General features: G+C 49.4%; 8 protein-coding genes across 8 annotated transcripts; 2 read left to right on the top strand and 6 right to left on the bottom strand.

Moving 5' to 3' along the window:
* Positions 1 to 65: 65 nt before the first annotated feature.
* Positions 66 to 2,529, top strand: HD556DRAFT_1430835 (amidase signature domain-containing protein; the record flags this gene model as incomplete). Its single annotated transcript, XM_041304942.1, has 14 exons — positions 66 to 186; positions 234 to 335; positions 402 to 512; positions 560 to 633; positions 683 to 836; positions 888 to 1,019; positions 1,084 to 1,135; positions 1,184 to 1,314; positions 1,368 to 1,472; positions 1,522 to 1,607; positions 1,661 to 1,858; positions 1,907 to 1,974; positions 2,023 to 2,369; positions 2,486 to 2,529. The coding sequence occupies 14 exons, from the start codon at positions 66 to 68 to the stop codon at positions 2,527 to 2,529; spliced, it is 1,725 nt and encodes a 574-aa protein (XP_041163197.1).
* Positions 2,530 to 2,630: 101 nt separating this feature from the next.
* On the bottom strand, positions 2,631 to 3,674 carry HD556DRAFT_188101 (uncharacterized protein). The gene has a single exon (XM_041309841.1). It carries the CDS (start codon positions 3,439 to 3,441, stop codon positions 2,833 to 2,835), a length of 609 nt encoding a protein of 202 aa, XP_041163196.1. The 5' UTR covers positions 3,442 to 3,674; the 3' UTR covers positions 2,631 to 2,832.
* Positions 3,538 to 3,945, bottom strand: HD556DRAFT_1217443 (uncharacterized protein; the record flags this gene model as incomplete). The annotated part of the gene is made up of 2 exons (XM_041296717.1): positions 3,538 to 3,672; positions 3,724 to 3,945. Coding segments are annotated over 2 exons (357 nt in total), but the record flags the coding sequence as incomplete, so codon positions are not given.
* A 2,247-nt stretch (positions 3,946 to 6,192) lies between these two features.
* HD556DRAFT_1518433 (tRNAHis guanylyltransferase) lies at positions 6,193 to 8,681 on the bottom strand (the record flags this gene model as incomplete). Its single annotated transcript, XM_041309110.1, has 6 exons — positions 6,193 to 6,340; positions 7,869 to 7,923; positions 7,953 to 8,054; positions 8,116 to 8,330; positions 8,386 to 8,517; positions 8,578 to 8,681. The coding sequence occupies 6 exons, from the start codon at positions 8,679 to 8,681 to the stop codon at positions 6,193 to 6,195; spliced, it is 756 nt and encodes a 251-aa protein (XP_041163194.1).
* A 702-nt stretch (positions 8,682 to 9,383) lies between these two features.
* On the bottom strand, positions 9,384 to 10,487 carry HD556DRAFT_1232161 (uncharacterized protein; the record flags this gene model as incomplete). The annotated part of the gene is made up of 2 exons (XM_041297488.1): positions 9,384 to 10,149; positions 10,219 to 10,487. Coding segments are annotated over 2 exons (1,035 nt in total), but the record flags the coding sequence as incomplete, so codon positions are not given.
* A 1,480-nt stretch (positions 10,488 to 11,967) lies between these two features.
* Positions 11,968 to 13,541, bottom strand: HD556DRAFT_187945 (uncharacterized protein). Its single transcript, XM_041309840.1, has 3 exons — positions 13,176 to 13,541; positions 12,179 to 13,034; positions 11,968 to 12,020 (listed from the first exon to the last, which is right to left on the bottom strand). Exons 1-2 carry the CDS (start codon positions 13,345 to 13,347, stop codon positions 12,232 to 12,234), a joined length of 975 nt encoding a protein of 324 aa, XP_041163192.1. The 5' UTR covers positions 13,348 to 13,541; the 3' UTR covers positions 11,968 to 12,020; positions 12,179 to 12,231.
* Positions 13,542 to 14,801: 1,260 nt separating this feature from the next.
* HD556DRAFT_1305969 (uncharacterized protein) lies at positions 14,802 to 16,251 on the top strand (the record flags this gene model as incomplete). Its single annotated transcript, XM_041299850.1, has 6 exons — positions 14,802 to 15,055; positions 15,198 to 15,262; positions 15,402 to 15,607; positions 15,681 to 15,749; positions 15,928 to 15,977; positions 16,047 to 16,251. The coding sequence occupies 6 exons, from the start codon at positions 14,802 to 14,804 to the stop codon at positions 16,249 to 16,251; spliced, it is 849 nt and encodes a 282-aa protein (XP_041163191.1).
* Positions 16,252 to 21,605: 5,354 nt separating this feature from the next.
* On the bottom strand, positions 21,606 to 22,684 carry HD556DRAFT_1232509 (protein kinase; the record flags this gene model as incomplete). The annotated part of the gene is made up of 3 exons (XM_041297514.1): positions 21,606 to 22,232; positions 22,286 to 22,557; positions 22,615 to 22,684. The coding sequence occupies 3 exons, from the start codon at positions 22,682 to 22,684 to the stop codon at positions 21,606 to 21,608; spliced, it is 969 nt and encodes a 322-aa protein (XP_041163190.1).
* Positions 22,685 to 22,837: the final 153 nt, after the last annotated feature.

The following is a 22,837-nucleotide window of genomic DNA, read 5'->3' as shown; positions in this document are numbered from 1 at the left end:
TGCTTGAATGATCGCATATTCCATTCTCTCATTCTATCACCCCCTGCTCTCAATTCTTTACCACCATGAGAAGCGCTGAACAAAGAAACGGCATCATCACATCGAAGCGGAATGCAAGAGACAAGGCGCTGGGTTTTGCTAGTCCTTATTTGGTGAACGACCATGACGCCTATACCGAAGCAACGGGTTAGTCTGCGTTCCGTTCGGGGACGCATGTGTCGTGACTTCTGTAGCCAGCGAAATCGTGCAAAGGATAGCCAAAGAAGAATGGACCTCTTCTCAAGTTCTTGAGGCATACATTGCACGATCTGCCATGGCCCAGGCTGAGGCGAACTGTCTTACAGAAGGGGAGTAGATTCTCCATTTTCCTTCCGGTATTTCCATCCTGATACCTTTCACAGTCTTATATGAGGACGCCCGAAAACGAGCAAAAGAGCTTGACGCAGAATTTGCGACTACAAAGACATTGCGGGGACCTTTCCATGGTGTTCCATTCAGCGTCAAGGATAATTGTATGTCTCCCCATGTTTGACTGATACCTTTCTGAACCCTGCTGTAGACCAGATTGAAGGATATGACGCGACGACTGGTCTCACCGCGTGGGCCAACAACCCAGGCAAAAAAGACGCTTGCGTATGTCCTTATTACAACATTCGCACATTCTCTATATCATTATTTGTAGCTCGTTGCTCAACTCAGAGCTGCTGGTGCCATCATCTTCGTGAAGACCAATGTACCGCAGACAATGTTCGCGTTCGAGTGCTCTAATCCTCTCTGGGGTCGCACGACAAACCCATGGAACAACAAGTATACATGTGGAGGTAGCTCGGGTGGAGGTTCGTTATCTGCTTGTGAATCTCCCAGTACATAACAGTGTCTGGTGCTAGAGGGAGCTTTGCTTGCCATGGACGGATCCGCCATTGGTGCCGGCTCTGATGTCGGAGGAAGCTTACGCATCCCGGCATCGTATTGCGGCATATACTCTTTGAAGCCGACGGCTGAACGTATCAGTTCTGTTGGTACACCAGGAAGGTCATGTTCTCAACTTTTCCAACCAAAACGCTAACCGGCTTTTTCTTACAGGCATCCGGCCTGGATTCGAAGCAGTTCGATCTTCTCATGGGCCGTTGGCGCGGTTAGTCGCTAACTGCATTACTTGGTTCATTTCTTGACTACTCCCTAGGTCTGTCCAGGACTGTGAATTGTTCTGCAAAACTATCTTTGGTCAAAAGGACTCGTCGCACCAGAACATTCCTATGCCATACCAAGCCGTCGAGCTCCCTTCAAAGCCTCGCTTTGGTTATTACCTGTCAGGTACCGTAATATATTCTGGTCTCTACGATTTACTGCTGATAGGGTCCTTATAGATGGAATGATAGAAACATCACCTGTATGCAAGCGAGCAGTACTGGAGACGGTCTCGGCACTCAGGAAGCAAGGACATGAATGCATCGAGTTCACATCTCCTCTAAGTATGCCTTCTATACATGTCCCCACTCTCCGTCCTGACATTTTATCAAGACAGAACCGCGATGGAAGTGTTTGTGGCACTCGCATCATCTGACGGTTATAAGAAGATGCTGTCGCATCTTGATTCAGACCCTATGGTAAGTTTAAATTAAGGATATACTTTCTATAGCTCACATAACCCGACTTGCAGGAGGACAGCTTGTTCCTGGTCACATTGGGCCCCAGATTACCGTCCTTTGTTCGTAAGCTGGCTTGTTGGATCGCCAAGACGTTCCTGGGCGACCCCCTCTTCTCGCAGCTCTTCTCGTTGGCACATGAGAAATCTGTCACGGAATTTACAGATTTGACCGACCAACGCGATAAGACTATTGCTGCGTGGTATGAACAGGTGAGCGCGTCGACATCCATGAGACTTTCCTTTGTTAATCGCCCCCAGGTATGGGACAAACACGGTTTCGACGGAATCATCGCACCTGTACAGTCACTTCCAGTGATACCTCACGGGTAGGCTTCAGTACCTTCCCTCTTGGTTATGAAGCTTATCATCTCCAGGGGTTCCGCATACTTATCCCCGCTCGCGGCCGCAACTATTATATACAACATCGTCGACTCTCCGGTCGGCATCATACCAGTGACACGTGTCAACCCAGATACCGACCAGCTATCAACAGATTTCGTTGCAGGCGCCTCGGGCCAATCGAAAGTGTTGGAAAGCCGCATGTACCTGGGCAAGAATCCCATTTACGATCCTAAAGCGATGGAGGGTATACCCGTTGGTGTTCAGCTCGTGGGTAAGAAATGGGAGGATGAGAAGGTCCTCGCAATGATGCATGTCGTCGACGAAGCACTGGGACCTAGAGGATTCGGTCCAGGTAGTTGGAAACAGAGAGGGAAAGACAGTGATTCTCGATCCGCGATGGCGCAGCCGGCGCTTCCCGGTCCGTTGTTGAAACATTAATGGTGGCGAGTGACCTAACCACAGCACACAGAAATCGAGTCTAGATGTTGCATATAGATATATATTGGAGCAATGATGAGGACTTGGGATACAGTTTGTGAGGCAGAACATAAGTGATTATTGATGCGTGGACGATATCGTAAGTAGATTGGGTCGTGAGCACGTGAACACAAACATTGCAGTGGAGTTCTATATCACATCATCAAGCCGGAATGAAAGAGCGGAAAAAGAAAATGACGTAAATGGAATTCATCAGTGCATGGGACAGTAGAAAAAAAGAGAAAAGTGCACATTAAAAGCAAGCCTAAGGAAGGAAACTAGACGAAGAATATGCGCGATAAGACTCTCGATGATCCCCCACACATGCCACAGTGCGGGATCATGGGTCTGAGGCACTGGAGCGCTCACATCCTGCTCTTCCCTTTGGGGTCAGAAGGGTAGCTAGAGTCACTCTGTTGCGACGACGGCGACGAGCCTTGAGACGAGTGATACTGTCCTTGGTGGTAGCTCTGAACGCGTCTAGCACTAGGTAAGCCACCCTCATGAGTGTACTCAACGCCCGGTCTGGGATTAGGCTGCATGATAGGCCCGTTGCGATCTTGAGTCATAAAGGCATGTTGCGAACGGGTGGACGTCATTGGAACAGGGCCGAATGTAGTGGGAGATGATGCCACAAATGCTGAGGATGAAGACGTGGAAGTTAGAGGCACTCTGGCTGCTGGCATCTGACTGAACCCCGAGCGTCCAAATCCTCCCTGTCCAAATGATGTCTGACCGAATCTCGGCGCTAATTCCGGACTTCCATGAGGTGGTAACTGGTTTTGCAGGTACCTAGGCGACTGCTGAGAAGAACCAAGGACTGGATATGGACTGGTAGCGGGCCTGCGCACAGCAGGTCGGGTTCGACCTTCGCCAACAATGTGACTTCCCTGCCTCAATTCCGGATCGATGTAGGACTCGTCGGATGCTGCGGGGCTAGGACGATTTGGAGCGTAATTCGAACCTACTGACATACCAGCCTGAGGTGCATTCGTCCCCTCTATGTCACCTTCCGACGAAGAATCGTCATCGTCGCCCTGATCAAGTGCCGCTCGAGCAGACTTGCTGCGGCGCTTACGAGGGCGTTTGTAACCCTCACCACCAGAGCAGTCGAGTTGCCAATAGCTTCCTTTACCCGGCTCCGTTATGGCACGGGGCACATGTTTGAAGACTTTGTTCAAAGAGAGGTTATGGCGAATCGAGTTCTGTGCATAATCATGAGGCTTAATAGGTGAAGAATCGGAATGAAAACTCACCTTCCAGGCCTTCTCATTTCGCCGAGCCTTGAACCATTCGAAACGATCTTCGAGTGCTGTGTATATCTCTTGTAGTGTGAGCTGCTTGTTCGGGCTTCCGTAAATCGCCAGCTTGATCAATATAGGATAGGGCTGGTTTGGTTTCTCTCCTTCTGGAGGATCTGGAAGCGCCCACAAGTTGATTTCCTTGTAGGGTGGAATGTGCAGCGTCTCACGCAGGTAAGGTCCCGCGTCTTCGAAAATAAGGTGCCTAGACCTCGCATCAGTAGTGGGGGCTGCGGGGAATGTCGATAGCGACCCATGAGAACTAGACGGTGATGTCGATGACTGTTCGAAATGTGCTTGAGATGAGTTAGTGGGCAGGGGGAGGTCCTGATGCGTCTGTTCATAGAACTCGGGAGCAAGAATGTTGTTGGATTGATATGAAGGTCGTGGAGGTGGTCTATAATGAATGGTGGCGCTACTGGTGGGTGGCTGGAGTGGGTAATCAGCATGCTCAAGGCCCAGGCGATGAGGACCATGATAAGCTGGGTAATGCGAATAGGGCTGTTGCAAGTGCTGTGGCTCATTATAAGATGACTGGCGAGAGATCGATGGATTATATTGCTGATATTGGGAATGTGATGCGTATGATTGGTCTTGATCGGAAGATGAGGAGCTGCTCCAGTTGCTGTCTACGCTAACATGAGACTCTGCGGGACTTGGGTACTGCAGTGGGAGAAATAATAAAATAAGATGACTTGTAAATGAATGTTTGGGATACTCACAGACGGAATGCCGTGAGCTCTCGTACTGCCATGTGGCGTGTGCGTTAGATATGCTTGTGGTAGAGACTGCCCTGGCCGAGGAGGGACATAGGGAGTGTCATTAAAATAGTCCGAAGTCAGAACTTCAGGATCGTGAGCTCTACTTCGAGAGGCGCCGAAATGGGTGGCTCCGACCTGGTTGCCGGTGCGGGCAGTGCCAGAGTCGGACTCCCCGTCCGAGATATTATGTGAATGGGGGATGGTGACTGAATTGTTTATTGTGAGACCGCCGAGAGGAAGGACACTGCCGGCCAGACCCCAGGTGTTGAAATGCGATCCGCCAGGCATGGCAACTGCTGTGCAAAGGACATTGTAAAAAAAGTAGCGAGGACCCACCAAACCAAACAATTTGACAACATCGGAACGTGAAAGGGTCGGTCGAGTAATAAGACGGACGCGACGCGGAGGTCAGGTGATCAAGAGGTTGTAGATAACACGTAAAAGTCAAAAAAAAAAAAAAGATAATGCAAGTTATGATTAGTAACGGCATTTTCCGAGATCTAAATGAGATTTTACCTGACAAGGGCAATTACAGATAAAGGAGTATGAGAAGAGGATGGTCAACTGTTCAAAGATGAAAGAGATCCGGGGGTAAGGATTAATACAGAGAAGGATTTGTATGGTTTGAGAGGCCTTGTGGGCTTTTTTTTCACTGGAAATATCGAGTAGGCGGGCCCGCCTTTTAAGCACGACCGCAAGGTGTGACATGTTTCACCTTCTCACTCCGAAAATTACCAAAGGAAGTAAAAAAATTGAATTGCTGTAAAGTGGTTTAAAGCGATCGAGCTCCATGATTGCCTCTGAACAAGGTCTCTCGTGCGAAATGAGTACGTCAGCTCCCTTTGACTGAGGACGCTGACCATGGGAACTCTGCTACTTGCCTTGCAAGGTAATTCATGATGGCGGTGTCGACTGCAAGTCCATATTAACCTGATCCAGTAATTTTAACTGGATTGCGTCGGAGGCAGGTTCTCTATTTCCCTTTTACAGCAAGCCCGCACGCTAGTTCAACGTGTTTCAACAACGAGGCATCACCTCCACACAATATAATCAGATTACAAGTTATCCGACATTAATTTGGCCTTGCAAATTGCAGTAAAAACAAGTTCGGAGTGTGGGCTCCTCGAAGCTAAAGAAGAGCCTATCAACGCATACGAGTGGGTGTGCCAAGCTGGAAGCAACCTCAGCGGAATCAAATAGGCGAATCGTGCTAAAATGGATATTCAGTATCGGCAACTGCCGATACCAAGATCATGATGCGGACGCTCCGCATCATTTCAGGCGTGGCCTTCTCAAACAAATCCTGTCCATGACACACCAGACGTCCCGCCGCCCATGTGGATTGTCAACGAAGTGCACAAGTCAAATCAGGTACTCCGAGTAACCAACGTTTCAGCTGAGCCGACGTTCAACACCACGACCGGTGTTCCCGGTCGCAGAAATCACAAGGAATCTACCGGCGAAGACTTCACTTCACACAATTAATTCCTGCCTTTAGATAACGAGAGCAGATCTGCATTCATCCTCTCTTCACCCGTTGTGGCCACTGCGACACAAATTGAGCTATCAGTTATCTCTTAATATATGTCTGTAGGTCCAGACAATCCGGCGTTAAACGGGATCCTTGGACGTCTATAATCCATTCTTCAAAAGACGTCCACCATTATCTTTGGAGGAGCCTTGATGCACAAATGCTACCCTTCCACATCTCCGATAACGCGCTCCAGGGTCTCCGCAAATAAGTAGAATAGGGAAATACATCCTCAAAGTTCCGCAGTTCAGTACTTTCCGCTCTGTTTTGCTCGTCATGACTTGCACTCTTACCCTGGTACTCCAGCTACGTCTATGCAGTCCTGAATCATGGCACGAGACGTCTGATACCATGCTGGTTTCCGTATCTCTTCCGACCGTTGGCCGGGACATTGGAATTCAAGAAGATCAGCTCCAGTGGCTGGTTTCAGTGGCTGGTTTCTGCATTCTATTCCAGTTCGGTGTGTATATCCGCTCATGTACATCGACCTCTCACCAATTGTACAATAACAAGGGGTCTTGTCCTATTCCTCGGGCGGATCGCTGATCTGTATGGTCGCAAGAAGCCATTCATCTTCGGCTCCTTGTTTCAGCTTATATTTTCGCTAGCTGAAAGCTTGGCTAAAGATAAGCAGCTGTCCGTTCAACGAATACGAATGCTACAGAGACTTCAGCAGCCAGACCCTCGTCGTTCTACAAGGTTTCAAAGGCCTCGGGTACAGCTGCACTGATCTCCTCAGTGGTATGTACTAATGCCTAGATTCTATGACTGCTCTCACACTTGCGTCAGGTGGGCACGCATTCCCGCCGTCTTGTGCATGCTCAGTTGCTTTTTATTTTTGCATCTGGTGCTCCCATTGAGGCGCTTTCGGAACCATGGTCGGTGGTACAGTTATCCAACGTTCAACTCTCAAAGTATGTGCTTACGTCAAGGATCGTATTTTTGGCGAGCTGACGGAACATGGGCAACACCGACGTGCCACTTTCTATGTAGCTGCCGCATTCTCGGCGACATGTTGCAACGGCGCTGTGATATCCTTTTATGCTGATCAAAAAATACGCCGATGTCGACAAGCGCAATGACTAGTGACGTCTGGATTTGTGTTTATTGTTTTGTTCTTGGGCAAGGCTCTCGCGCTGCAGGGCTGGAAAGCCGCTCGTAAGTTTGTTTTCGATCTTCCGCTAAAGGCATCTTGATGGTAGGGCTCGATATTATCGCCATGCTCATTGTTGGCGTCTTCTTTGTGGGCTCCTTCATAACATGGGAGCGTTTCCTGGAGGAAATTAGAAAGGTAGGTACTTTAATTGCACGATGGATTGCAAACGCACGACACTTTATAACAGATTGTTTGGCTAGTTTATATTTAATTTAACTGAGAGTCATAGACCTGCGATGCATGCATCAGTATGTGATGCACCTGAACGCCATATCCACTTCATTCATGCCACAACACTCGGATTTTTCGATGAGTCCTACCCCGTCGCAATCCGTGTTTCTCGAGGCAGCTGTATTGTAACTTCTATCATTGCCGCCACTTTCTGAACGGCTCCAATGTTGACAATGACAATGGCATGTCTCCGAGTCTTGCAGACACCGTATCAAATTTCCAGCAAATGTCTACGGGGCAGTCAAAACTCATAGCCAATAATATCGCAGTGCCGTACCTCTACTGTAGTTTCCAGTTTGTTTGTTTTTTCGTCGCCTTGGGGCCTTGTTGATGAAAAGGGTCGAATGGAGGTTCTGGCTTTTCACCCTTGTCCGATGATTCACGGGCTACCTACACACGTGAATAAGATTGGATGAAGTACATTCCAATGGGACGCACAATGTCTCGAACTATAACGCTACCTTTCTTGAACCTCTCTGATATTTCATTATAATTGATACCAAACCGGGAAAAGAGCATCTAAGTGTGGCATGAGCCTCCGTAGTAGTCTGACCTCCTTTCTGTATGAGAGCCCAAAAGGTGGTATTGTATAGATTGTTTATGTGGGCTTTACGCTGACAAGCAGCTTTTCTCAGTCTCGGCAAAACGATAGTCTGGGATAGACCCACTGTCAGCTTGTCGCCATGAAAAGTAGTCACGAATAGCACACTCAGTCGGATACACCACAATACGTCCATCGAATGGCGGTGGATATCGTAGCGGCGTGTCTGGGAAATACAGCGACCAGTAGAGCACATAGCATGAAGTGAAGTAAGACGTCAACGTGGTGAGTATCTTCGATTGTCGTCGGTTATAAAGATTCGTCGACTTTCGGAAGAGAAAGCTATGACGAGCGATGATGAGACTGGTCGGAACTGGAATGAAAGGGTTGTAGCTGCCTGAATTCGTCGGATTCGCCGAATGCGAGCATGATGTCTTTGAACTTGATCATTGCGCTCTTCGCGGCGTGATCCATGAGTTGGAGCGCGCGCTCGTCATTGGGCTTGGCGAAGCCATGCTCATCCGAGAACCTGTAAAGTACAATACCATTATATTTTGTCCTCCTCGATCGTCTTATGATGCTCGCTTACCGGTGGAAAGAGTGTCCATCGAGACGACAGACCAGATAGGTATCAGGTAACAGTGGATCAGGGAGCTCGAAATTGCGTACATATGCAAACCTTGTGCCCGCCATCACGGCTGTTTTGACACCCCCGAAGGTTACGCAAATAACTTGAAGGGACCTCTTGGGGGGCCCTCCCTGCCTTATGTTCGGCATTTCCCGAGCGGGTACCTCTTGGGTCCAGCTTCGTCTATCGCAGGTACATGTAGGTCAAGCAAACAGTGGTTGGGCTGGGGCCGAGCGCTAGCTCGGCTTGGACGCTGGCGAGAATTGCCGCTGGGTGGGCGGGAAAACTCGACAAGCGGTCTGATTGAATGACCATTATGTGTATTGAGATACTACGCGGCTAATAGAGGTATTGATGTACGGGTATTATGAATGTATTAACAGATGAAACGAATATTATGATGTGCTCTGTCATTAAATCTGGGAGTGGAGGGTGGGCAAAAATAAGCGAGCGAGCGAGAGTACTGATTAGAAACGAGCGAGCGGATTGTAATATGCGATGATGGGGATGAAAAACGGGAAGAAAGGCTACAAGGCTTGCCGCTCAGCTGGACGTGTGGTGCCGGTTCCTTCCGAGCACTCAGGAACCGGCACCTTTCACATTCCAGCTTCGTCTATCGCAGGTACATGTAGGTCAAGCAAACAGTGGTTGGGCTGGGGCCGAGCGCTAGCTCGGCTTGGACGCTGGCGAGAATTGCCGCTTGCCCACAAGCTGACGAACCAAAACTGCGGCGAATCACGCCAGCCAGCCCAACTAGTGAGACAGCGTTATGGTGACAGGATGCTCAGGTGCTGGGATGCAACTTGTTCGAAGGCCCGTATGTAGGTTTCGTATGCGAGTGAGCGCCAACGGCCCGCTAAGCGGACGATTTCTGGGTCCACCTTCTTTGCAAGGTAAAAGGAAGCTCCTCCAATGCGGAAGGAGTGCCCAAAGGCTGTGCCCCAACCCCAGGCCGTCATGATGCAATTGATACGCTCAAGCGCACGCTGCTTCACCATGGGACGGATGGCACCAGTGCGGTCGCGCCAGGAGAACAGGGGGTCCTCTGAGAGAGCTGGTATGATGGTGGCTAGATTCTGCAGCGCAGCGATTGGGCAGAGTGGGCCCTGGGTGACGAGGAAAACCGACTGAGTTTCACCCGGACGGGCAGTCTTGGCTGCAGGCAAGTCTAACCGGGCATAAGCTTTACCTGCTAGGTCAAATCCCAGAAAAACATCTTTGCGAGTGAGATGCTTCGCAGGCTTGAAGGCAGCTCGTGATTCTACTGAAACTTCGCCAAAGCGCATCATGCCAAAAAAGGCACAGCTTGCCATCGCCCAGACGCATGCGTTGAAAGGGTCCGACAACGCTAATGTGGCTTTGAGTGCGCGCAGCATGTCGAGTGTGACCGGCGGACGAAGGGGCCGGCGGCGAGAACTGAGTATATTGTCCAAGCCTCGCAAGGACCAGTTGATTCTGGTGTGGCTGTCTTCTGAAAGGGGGGGAGGCCAGCCCTGTGCGATGTGCCAGGCACGTATGGCCGCGAGATATTTTCTCGCAACATTGACTGATATAGGTTCAAATGGCACCGAAAGTTGCGTGCTGAGTGCGAGGTCGTTGGACAAAGGGTCCGAAACTGCCCAGAGTGCAAATGAGTGAAGCAGCTCAAATGAGGCTGGAAGGCGGTCTGATTCGGCGATGGAAAATATGTCACAAAACAGGTGAAACTTGCGGATGCCAGCACCATAGCTGGTTGCGTCGCGGAGAGAGGCCCTTGTGGCAATGCTAGCGAGGTGTTCAATGATTGGATGCGAAATCGTACTGGATGGAGGAGTGTTGACTCCTCGCCAGAGGAACAGGCGCTCATCTGCACGGCAATGCGGCCGGAGAGATGATGGGATGAGGCTGAGGCTCCGCGAAGACGAGGGTGGCGTCACATGCGCAGAAGCTACAATGATGTTAACTTCCCGATGAGGTGGTCTGGCAATGGGAAAGAGACTTGTTGAGCCGCAAGGGGAAATCCAGCTAGGAAGGATGCAATGTCGCCGCGGGAAAGCGCATCTGCGATGTTCTCTCGACTGGGGACGTATTCCGTATGGATACGAACACTGTTTTTCGCTTGTAAAGCGAAAATTTGCTTGAGGATTGCATTGGTGGCCGCGCTGCGGGAACGACCCTTGTTGGTCACAGCCACGATTCCTGCGTTGTCGGAACGGACTAGGAATGATTGGTTGTGAGGTCCTTCGGCCGCTAATAAGCCTGTGTTCAATGAGAGCGGGTTGTGGTCAGAGGTTTGCAACAACTAACCAAGGTGCAAGGCCATGCGGAGCCCTAATTCTACAGCAACGGCTTCTGCCCAACCAATATCGAATGCGAGGTGTGGGCCAACACGAAAGCCTGGTGCCCACTGCCATACCGCCCAGAACCGGCCAATTACCACGCCGATGCCGAATGACGTGCTGGCGTCGCCCCACCATCCGATATCTGACAGATGCGGCGAACACAAAGGAATTTCGTTTGGAAGTAAGGACAACAGCTCGGAAACCCAGCAAAGGTCTTTGATAAGGCTTGTTGGGGGAGACAGTTTTGCACGATGCGACCGAAAAGTAGATACAAATGCGGACAATGCTCGCAAGAAAGGTCGAATCATTGGAAAGACACAAGAAATGTGAATGAGTTTCCCATGGAGGCTGCTTGCATCCTCGGCCGAAAATTTTGCGCCAGAACTGCACCAAGCTGTCACTAACACTTGAATTTTGGTGAGTTTTTCGAGTGGGATGGATACTGTTTTCGATTCCAAGTTCCAATCGAATCCAATGTAGCGTTGGATTGATGCGAACAGGCGGAGCTTCTCGAGACTCCATGGGACACCGCAGGATGCTGTTAAGGCTATGAAATCGGCTTCCGTCCAATGCTGGTGTGGACGACGTATCACGAGAAAATCGTCCACCCATTTTCGGATGAGGTCGAAACCAGCTTGGCCATAAATGGCGACAAGCATGTCCGCGATGGATCCAAAAACCCCAGCACTGGATGTCAAGCCAAACATTAGGGCTCTGTCCACGTAGACTATCCCCCGCCAAAAAACGCACAAGGAGTTTTGTTGGCCCGGTTGCACAGGGGTGATGCGGTATGCTGCCGAGATGTCGAACGTTGCGGCAACACAGCCAGGTGGTAAGGAGAGGATCAATTCGGCAGTACTGTCGAACGAACCCCATACCGTAGGGAAGTCGTCGGCATTGATTCCAGCATTGACAGATGCCCATGATGGGTCGTCTCGAGGGTATGATAAATCTTGAATGAGGCGGAATTTGCTCGAGTGTGGCTTTGGCACTAGGCCTAGAGGTGAGGATATGAACGGTCCGATGGTCTGTTCGAGTTCGTTTGGTGCATAACCCCGGGAATAACGGCCGGCGGCCTGTTCGCTGGCGATGTAAGAATCGATGAATGAAGGGTTTAGTTGGGAAGAGGCATGATTTTCGAAATAAACGAGTGGATGGTGGGTGATTCCGCACGCCCACATCAAAACCGTTACGGATTCCTATAAGTATGTGCATCCAGTCATCTAACAGATTGTATTTACACAGAAGCTCCTCAACGCGGTCTGCGATCAGAGGTGTGACCACTATGCGAGGATCAGGCTTGTTGATTGCAGGTGCCTGCTCCATGCCCATTCTCGTTGCAGATACTACATCCATGGAAGTTGGTGCAGTTAGAACCGAAGGAACAGGAAGACGCTCGAGCCCAATTGAAACAGTAGTGTTTTCCGTTAGCTGCGGTGAGAGCGTGGCGACTTTTGGCAGTTGCGGTAATTGGTGCGACGGATTTGCCTGCTGACGTGGTTTCGGCACTGCAGTCACCAGGCAGGTGTCCTGAGTGCCCGCATCGAAAGCAGTGCAGGCGTGGTTTCTTACGGGGGGTCTGCGAGACTCCAACTGAATATTCTGATGGGGCAGCACGCTTCAGTGGTGACAGCGGAGGCGGGTGCACGATTTGCTGCGCCACTAAAGATATACGAGCCGCAGCTTGTGTGGCAACTAGGGTGAGGGCATTCGTGTCGAGGCCTGTGAGGTCATGAGCAGGATTCTGCGCTGCCAGTTCCCTCTGCGTGATGTCATACTCCTGGGCGATTTCCCAGCCATGCGATGAGGCAAGTTCCGAAACGACTTTATGGTGCGATGCAAAGGCCGCGCCCCTACTAGCGCCATGAAGGGCAGTGATGCGCTCCTCTACAGCTCTCGAGGCTGTCAACCATTCGTGGAATTTAATGGCCCGCTCTTTACTGCGGTCCAAACCCTTAGCGATTAGGTTGCCTTGGTTATTGAACGAAAAGGCTTCATCGCTACTGCGAAAGGCGTGAAGACGAGCGGCTGGTGTGATTGCAACATAAGGTACATATTTATATTGCTTCAAGGCTTCCTCTACTTTCGGTGGGATGACTGTAGCAAATATAATGAGCAAAACGAGGCTCTCGACAATGTGAACAAGTATAAGTGCATTAAATGTGCGGAGCCAAATTCAAAGCAGATTTGGGCTTGCGACGATGTGTAAACGACGGTGTGCAAGAGACGGGTACTTACTGGCATCAAGCGGATTGGCTTTGAAGCCAGGGATTAAATCCGGTAACGAAATTCTCTTCGATTCAATGTGGAGTGCCGCTGCTGCAGCGCGTGCTTGTTCGACTGTCGCTGGGTCGGCAAACAAGGCTAGGGGGGGGAACAGGGGGGGCATTGGCCGGTGGTTGGGCGCCATTGGCCTCCTCCGTGTCCAGTTGGAGTAGCCTAGCTTGCAGTGCGGCCCGCTCTGCCAGACGGCGCTGGGCAGCAGGGTCAGGTTGAGCTAATGCTGGAGCCGCTACCTGAACTGCGGGCGGCTGCGTTGGAATGACCGCCGCAGGCTGATGCAGGTTGGCAACTGGTCGCTGCACATTTGGATGCTGAACGTTGGGTTGAGCCGTACTCGCTTGCTGTGAGATAGGCAAAGTTGGAGGTGCGGCTTGGATAGCTGAAGGGTGGTTAGCTGCTCCTGGTACGGCAGAAGATGGTGATGCAGCAGACGAGGATGGAGGACGTGATGTCGAAGCACTTGGTTGCTGAGTGCTAGATGGTTGTACTTGCTGGCGGCTGGTTGAAGGCCCTGGTACCTGGGTCGAAGGGGGAGAAGGTAGATGCTGCGAGTGTGGAGGTCTGGTGGTCTATGCTCTTTGGCTATTTTCCTGAGCGGAGCTCGAGGGCGATGCTGAACCACCGGATCCTAAATTGAGACCTAGATGACTGTAAGTCATAATGATTAGTGAAAAATGAATGAGCGAAAAATAAGCGAGCGAGCGAGAGTACTGATTAGAAACGAGCGAGCGGATTGTAATATGCGATGATGGGGATGAAAAACGGGAAGAAAGGCTACAAGGCTTGCCGCTCAGCTGGACGTGTGGTGCCGGTTCCTTCCGAGCACTCAGGAACCGGCACCTTTCACATTCAAGCAAATTTTCCTGCATTAACTAACCGCCCTTCTCAACTCTGAATCACTTTCTCCACGTCTAGTGCTGGCCCCAGAGCTACTGCCATGCACATGTACCTGGGTATGCGAGACAGTGAAGAGCCAGTTTGAGACCCACCATTAGTGTTGCCGCAGTTTCAGCTTATGTCCGGCTTTAGCCGTGGGCGGAGCTACAGTTAGCCGAGCCGTGTACCTAGTTATGGCTTACATAATTCATGGTTTGGTCCGGTCAATGGAACCGCATATATGGTCTTCACGTCAGCTAGAGCCAGCTTTAGCTGATTTAAAATTACACAATATATAATCTTATGATTACCTTGGCGTGTCGCTCACCCGCATGGTTCTCGCTCACCAGGAATCTGTCAGGCTGTATGGAACTGTTAAGTCATGACAAAGTTGCTTTTGTGCACGTGACCAATCGCGTTGCATCTGCTTATTTTTGCAGTTTTCTAAATTTTAGGGACATGCGCTGATGTGGTAGAAATACAGTTGCTGGTCTATTCAGCGATAGCCTGAGATACGTCTATTCTATCTGTGACAAACGAAAGCAAAGAAAAGGAAATATACAAATGCTATATATCTAATGTCCAGCCGTTAGATCAGCATGGCCGTTGCTCGAACGAGGATCGACACACTCACTTCCTACGAACGGTGGGCAATGATTTGGATCAGCATGGCCGTTGCTCGAGCGAACAACGACACGGATCAGCATGGCTCTTGCTCGAACAAGGATCGACAAACTCACTCCCTGTGAACAGTGGGAAACGACACAGATCAGCATGGCTCTTGCTCGAACAAGGATCGACAAACTCACTCCCTGTGAACAGTGGGAAACGACACAGATCAGCATGGCTCTTGCTCGAACAAGGATCGACAAACTCACTCCCTGCGAACAGTGGGAAACGACACAGATCAGCATGGCTCTTGCTCGAACAAGGATCGACAAACTCACCTCCTGCGAATGGTGGGCAACGACACGGATCAGCATGGCTCTTGCCCGAATGAGGATCGACAAACTCACCTCCTGCGAATGATGGGCAATGACATGGATCAGCATGGCTCTTGCCCAAACGAGGATTGACAAACTCACTCCCTGCGAACGGTAGGCAACGACATGGATCAGCATGGCTCTTGCCCGAACGAGGATTGAGGAACTCACCTCCTGCAAACGGTGGGCAACGACAAGGATCAGCATGGCTCTTGCCCGAATGAGGATCGACAAACTCACCTCCTGCAAACGGTGGGCAACAACACGGATCAGCATGGCTCTTGCCCGAATGAGGATCGACAAACTCACCTCCTGCAAACAGTGGGCAACGACACGGATCAGCATGGCTCTTGCCCGAATGAGGATCGACAAACTCACCTCCTGCAAACGGTGGGCAACGACACGGATCAGCATGGCTCTTGCCCGAACGAGGATCGACAAACTTACTCCCTGCGAACGGTAGGCAACGACAAGGATCAGCATGGCTCTTGCCCAAACGAGGATCAACGAGCTCACCTCCTGCGAACGGTGGGCAACGACAAGGATCAGCATGGCTCTTGCTTGAACAAGGATCGACGAACTCACTCCCTGCAAACGATAGGCAACGACTTGGATTAGCATGGCTCTTGCCCAAATGAAGATCGACACACTGATGGACTGCGAACGGTGGGTAAGGACTTGGAGTGAATGAAAGCTAATTGAGCGAGAAAAATTTGACATATCAGTATAAGCCACTCGCAAGACCAAATATCAACACACAACATACAGGATCAACGTCTCAGAGCTCGACTCACCAAAACAAGCCTCCTGTGTCTGAGATACTCCAAAAATCATCACTCAACACATAGATATTGACGATCAACATCGATCGCAAATCGAAATGGGTCCACAGGACAAAGTATGTGAAAAATCTCACGCAACGTTTCGACTCAGCTAAATCGAAGTAGCTGTATTGCAGTATTAATAGCGCTCGCAAATATGAAGCAGAGCAAGCAGAGATCAAACTCAAAACGAAGGAGTTTCGAAACCATAGACACGTGAAGACGGGGCTTAGACCAACGGAGACGGGGGCAAGAGTGAATGTCGCAGAGGGAACGGACGTTGTTGAACGGCCGATGAAGAAATGGCTGCATGCGGTGTTGAAGAAGTTAGGCTGGAAGCGGGAGGGATAATGTGGTGCGTATCTGCGTCTTTTCTCACTTTACAATTAATATTGATATTTACGAGCTAGATATAAAGACCAAACCTGCGTTATATATGTGCGGCAGTAGTGGTACTGCACACTGCCTGTAGATGCGAAGTTCATTCATGTATTAGTATAAATCCCCCCCCCCTCCCCCTAAAAAGCCTACTTGATTGAAATGGAATTGAACTTACGAATGATTTCTACGACTTCGCCCCTGCCTGCATTTAATCTCATGAGTAGTAGCAGTCATAGTCGCGATGACACTTGGGCCTGCACCTGAACACTGGCACCAGCTTGCCAGTGATTTCTATGACTTCGCCCCTGCCTGCACTTAATCCCATGTCCGCAGGAGCAGCTTACTGATGATTTCTATGACTTCGTCCCTGCCTGCACCTAATCCCATGCCCACAGTAGCAGTTGCAGTTGCGGTTGTAGTCGCAGTGACACTTGGGCCTACACCTGAACCGAACTTGCTTCAGCGTCAGTATACCAATGATTTCTATGACTTCGTCCCTACCTGCACCTAATCCCATGCCCACAGTAGCAGTTGCGGTTGCGGTTGTAGTCGCAGTGACACTTGGGCCTACACCTGAACCGAACTTGCTTCAGCGTCAGTATACCAATGATTTCTACGACTTTGTCCCTGCCTGCACCTAATCCCATGCCCACAGTAGCAGTTGCGGTTGCGGTTGTAGTCACAGTGACACTTGGGCCTACACCTGAACCGAACTTGCTTCAGCGTCAGCATACCAATGATTTCTATGACTTCGTCCCTACCTGCACCTAATCCCATGCCCACAGTAGCAGTTGTGGTTGCGGTTGTAGTCACAGTGACACTTTGGCCTACACCTGAACCGAACTTGCATCAGCATCAGCATACCAATGATTTCTACGACTTCATCCCTGCCTGCACCTAATCCCATGCCCACAGTAGCAGTTGCAGTTGCGGTTGTAGTCGCAGTGACACTTAGGCCTGCACCCAAACCGAACTTACACCAGCACCAGCATGCTTGCAGCAGTGGCAGTGGATCTCAACATCATGAGAATCAACTCAGATACCAAGGGAAAGTTAGAACCAAGCCCGATAACCTAGCTCCAAGTCAGTACATCTCAGTGTGTCCTTCAAGCACTCACCAGTCTTCAGAACCACCGCAAAGACCAAGTGAAGAGTTGAGTCGTAGACACTCTCCGAACAGGTTAGACCAGACGAAAGGCAGACGGTGAAGGAAGGTAGTATAGCAAGATGCCAGGTAGCCAGAACAAGTCAGGATAGTAAACAAGAAATGAAAAAAAAAAATCTGTGAAAAATGTGTAAGGAAGAAAAACATCAGAAGTCGTAGGTGGTAGGAACATCGTCAATGTCATCGCATTCTTCCTCTGCGATAGCTCTGAGAAGAGTGTCACATACATCACCTGTGATTTCACTGCTGGAAAATGTCAAGAGATTGTTAGTCTTGTCTCCTTCGCCCAAAATCTTGTACTCCCTATCTTTTTGTGACGCTGCCCAACCTTTCATAAAATCGAGTCGTTCTTTTTTCAGGAGGAACTTTACCATCTGCAGGGCCTCCATCAGGACCGGGCTCATGCGATTACGTTTCTTCGTGTCGGTTTCACCACTGGACGAAAATACTCGCTCGCATGGAACAGCAGAGGCCTGTATTGGGAGATGGTCCATCGCAATGCCATAAAGTGTCGGAAATAAGGTCTGTGAGACCTGGTCAACACCTCATGGTCAATGATGATGATTTAACTTGCAGAGATAGGAGACACTCACCGCCCAGAATCCAAGTATATCGGTTCCCTTGGGGCTGAGATTAGCCGTGATGTAGGCCTCGAATTCTTCTTCGACCGTCTGGGTGTTGTTGCTGTGATGTGGCAGGACGTCAATATCAGGAAGCCCATAAAGGCGCGAGCCTAGCATGCGTGGTTGTTGCTGAGGTATTGCTTCATTAGCTGGAGACTCTGCAGATGCCGAGCCGTTTGTAATCCGCTTTTGATGCATCTGTATGTGATAACATCAGTTTAAAGTTGTTATTGGTTTGATAGACGTACCAGAGCAATTACATGTTTCTCCACATCTGCAAGTGTTTGTGCCTCCCAATGACTCCGGACCCACGACATTCGAATCGCAGGATCAACAACTATAAATGCAATCATGAGCAACCAAACATTACTGAAGGATACCGGACTCATGCATACTGACTGCATAGGCTTTTGTGGCGCCCATCTTCTCGTCATACTTATCTGCCCAAGTCAGACCTATCTGAACAAGAGGTTCACAGTGTGGGACATGTCGAGCTAAAAACTTCCACCGCTCAATCAATGTCTCAAATGCTGGAAATGCACCACTCAGGCAGGGAGTGCGTTCGCCCGACATGCATTGTTGGGCAGCGTGGGGCGCCTAGTATAAAATAATAAAATAGAACATGAGTTTCGAATATGACAGAACTAACCTCTAAGATTACTTCGACATCCTGTAGGAACTGCCACTCCATCAAATTTAATTTGAACTTGCTGATCGAGTGTTGAGTGGGAGAGTCAAAGAATAGATCTATTGCCTGGGCCACTATTAGTTCATGGCAGACGTTTAGTGAGTGGTACCTCACCTGGCGAAGGGTTCGTAAATGGTTGAGCATGATATAAACCGAGTCCCAGCGGGTTGCCTCATCAAGCAGGAGTTCGACAACAGGGAGCTGCAGTTTCTCGCCCATTTCATCCAGGAACCACTTCTTCTCGTTACCTGTGACAATGGTATCCCTGAAGGAATTGCGTCGCTGGTTTGATGCACGAAGCGTGCACACAACATCTCTAGCTCTGCTGAGAGCTTTCCCCGTCACAGCTTTGACATACTCTGTCTTGATGACAGTGCAATTGCCAATTACCCAATATTCGTCCACAAGCGAAAAGTCAGCTTTGTGGTAATCGTCAATAATATGCTTCACACATATATTGATGATATGAGGGAAGCAAGGTATTCTGCGGTCGATTGGATGAAAATCAATCCCACGAGAATCCAGTTTTTGTGAGAGCTCTCGCATGGCAACCTGATTGTTCACAGCATTGTCCAAAGTGAAATGACCAGTCTAATCGAAGTCAGAGCATATTACATGGTACACTTAAACACTGACCTTTTCGGTCACACCAGCACGATCGAGGAGATGCAAGATTACCGATGCTAGCAAATCACCTGTGTGACTCCCTGGAATGTGGTGGAAGCCTATCAGCGCTGCCCTCAAGACGAGTGCTGAACTCTGATTTGCCCTAGCGATCCAGTGGGCAGTCATGGCCATGAATGGGCGAAGGTTAGAATCTGACCAGAGGTCAGATGTGAACGAAACCTTTCCCTGGGCGGCCTGAAGATATGAGATATTTTGTAGAGCTCTTGACAATGGTAGACCTACCGCAAGGTCCCTCTTCAGGGCATTGAAGTACTCATGGAAAGCATCAATGACCAACTCATGAGCTTTGGTGCGATGGAATATATCAGTCTCATTTACCGATGGCCGCAGAAGACGAATTAGGCGGCAAAATTCCGGGCATTCAATGATATTGATTGCCTGAAGAAAATCACTAACCATAGCACGTAGAAAGTGCACATTGACTCACCTGATCATCAGCAATGATGAATTTGACAATGTGTTTATGCATCTCATCAAGAGTAAACACAGGCAATATATCGTCTGGAGTCGACAGGCTGGTTCCAGGGAGTGAGGCAGGACTAGGGGGAGTACCGAGTGACTCTAATGTGCAAGCCGGATCTTTCAGCCTTTGACACATGGTCGTGATTGACCAGCCTTCGTCCAAAAGAGTCTTCAGTCGCGATGACTTATGGAGGACATGCCAGTGCTGACGCTCTGCCTCCTCCAGGTAAATGTCGGTGTGTTCGGTGAAGGCGTGTGCACGACGAGTTGAGGTGCTTGTACTAGGAACGTATGATGTAACATGGTAAGTAACATCAAACTCGTGGATTTTTCTGGCGAAGAATGTCAGAAAGAATGATAGACTGCAGACATAATACTCACTCGCAGGCTTTGCAGATATTGAAATGAGTCGTAGGGTCCTGTCTGAAGAAGAAATGTATATCGGCAGAGGATTTAGGTGGTTTTGCTCGGCCACCAGTGGCGAGAGGGTCGGTGATAGCAGTACTCATAGCGGTCTGAAGTGGGCTGTTGCCTGCTGCAGGCCTAACTGCGGATGCAGGTGAGTTAACCACATCATCTTCCTCATCCCCGGAGATGTTCTCAAGGTGGAAGGATTCCCCTTCATCTCCGTCGTTTTGTCTGAATCAGAGAGGAGGCTGACGATGCCTTTGAGGATTGCGAAAAATATTCGCATTCACTGCAGCAGCGATGGGAGCAACAGCGATGGGAGCACCAGCAGGAGCGGGAGCACCAATGAAAACGGGAGTAACAGAAGCAGCAATGGGAACGGGAGCAATGGGAGTAGTAGCAGTGGCTTTGGTAACAAGCCGGGAAGTGTTCTTTTATCGAGGAGGCATGTCGTTGTTGGTGGTTGGTGGACCATGGTGATAGCAATATATATTTGCCTGGGGAAACCCCAGAACATGCTGATGAACGGTGATACTGTCCCTGATGGAAAAGCCCAAAGGGAAATTATCATCAATCATGATTCATGAGGACTCTAGCCGGATCTCATTTGACACTGACTCACCGAGTAATTGAACCCTGAAACTTGCACCTGCACAGGCTAGCGTCACTTGGACCCGCACCCAAACTAACACTTGCAATAGCACTCACAGCTGCAGTCGTCGCACTCACACTAGGACTCACCACCTCCATGACCGAAATTGCAGAAGAATGTATTATGTGGTAGTGTTGCAAGTTGCAACCGAGGCCAACATGGATGATACAGAAGCCAAAGGTGGCGATCCCCATCAATAAGCAGTTGCCGAGTCGTCGTTATTACATAGTGTGACTTGTCTGCTGGTTCAAATCGCCATGATGATTCATGAAAAAGGTGTAGCCTACAGGCTACAGCATGTTGACATTGAGGGCGCTGCGTGGGAGTTGAAGAAATCATATTACATAATACGAAGTATCACCGTGATCATGCATAGGTGCTGGCAGCTGTGTCATATTGTATAGTATACACATACAGTGTTTGTACAAAAAATAAGTAATTCCGCACTGTGCACATGTATTCAACAGTGTAAATATAGTAACTGGAAGTCCTTGAGTTGGAATTTAGAAGCTAAATCTAGGGGAGTTTAGTCTTTTTCCGACGTGGAGTAGAAGTAGTTGCGTGCAGGGAGGGGCCATTACGTGGATGTAAACTTGCAATCATATTAATTCATACGAAGCAGGAACATAAATGAACTACTCACACACGAGTTGATCTGCGAAGCGGTGGGCATGGAGGCACTGCCTCGATTACCCAAGGTTCATTGGATAATGGAGGGGAATGTACATCAGGCTGGTTGAAATCCAGCAAGCACGCAGCTGGTGCAGGTGACATAGAACTGAGCATGCGAAGTAATGAACGAAGGTGGTTATAATCGGGATCCTCTGAGAACGCGAGAGAGCGCGTGTAAATGAGGATTGTTGCGAACTCGACGGGAATTCCATGACATAAATCTTCAATGGTAGTGTTCACCTTGCACTCGAGTATCAAAGAGCTGGAGAGTTTCTCTTCATCGCTGGTTAACCACGGAAGGGAGCCCTGCAAAAAGTATATCAACATGTATGTAAGTGACTCAAGGTTGTCACGACGACCCGGTTCGACTCCCAGGTGATTGTTGATCGATGCAAAAGCAGGAGTGCCAGTGAGACATTGACCTTGGCGAAATGGAATATGAACACTGGTTGATGTATTCCAGAATGCCTTTGCAATGCCAAAATCGATAATGAAGGCAGTGTCCCTCAAATCGCCAAGCCCCACTACAACATTCTGCGGTTTTATATCACCGTGAATATAATGATGCGAGTGAATATATTCGAGACGCGAGAGCTGGGGAAGTGGGTCAGTGATCTGCACGTGCAACAACCCACACACCAACTAACCAGCTGGTCTCCTAGATTAACGATGGTATCAAGGCTGAATTTTCGGTTGTGAGTAAGGAATAGACTGTATAGTGATGGCCCAAGGAGGTCAAGAACCAGAGCGTGATACGTCGACTCCCTACCAAACCAAAGGACGCAGGGAATACCAACACCACCTTCGAGGTGTTTCAAAATTTTGTATTCATGCTGCACGGAAGATGAGTTGCTGATGGGTTCGAGTTTAACGGCAACTGCATCATCCTTGATGATGTTCCGTGCACGATACACGACAGCTAAATGGAGTGCAAATGTTGAATTATCATGTAGCCGGTAATATGTGCATAACATACCATATGAACCAGACCCCAAGACATCTCCTAACCTAAATCTTCCATCAACTCGAACAGGGACCTTATCCATGGTGTATACAATAAGCAAAAAGTCAGGGAATCTAGCCAACACTGAGAGACAATAAGAAAAGTTCAACTCAACCGCCGTGTGTATATGGCTTGGACTGGCTGAAGCTGGCTTGAAGCAGTTCAAGCCACGGTTCATCCATTTTTGGTTTGTAAA

The sequence above is a fragment of the Suillus plorans genome (genome assembly GCF_016647745.1).
Source record: "Suillus plorans strain S12 chromosome Unknown HD556scaffold_13, whole genome shotgun sequence".
Lineage (NCBI taxonomy): Eukaryota > Fungi > Basidiomycota > Agaricomycetes > Boletales > Suillaceae > Suillus > Suillus plorans.
This window is presented reverse-complemented; position numbering and strand designations above follow the sequence as displayed.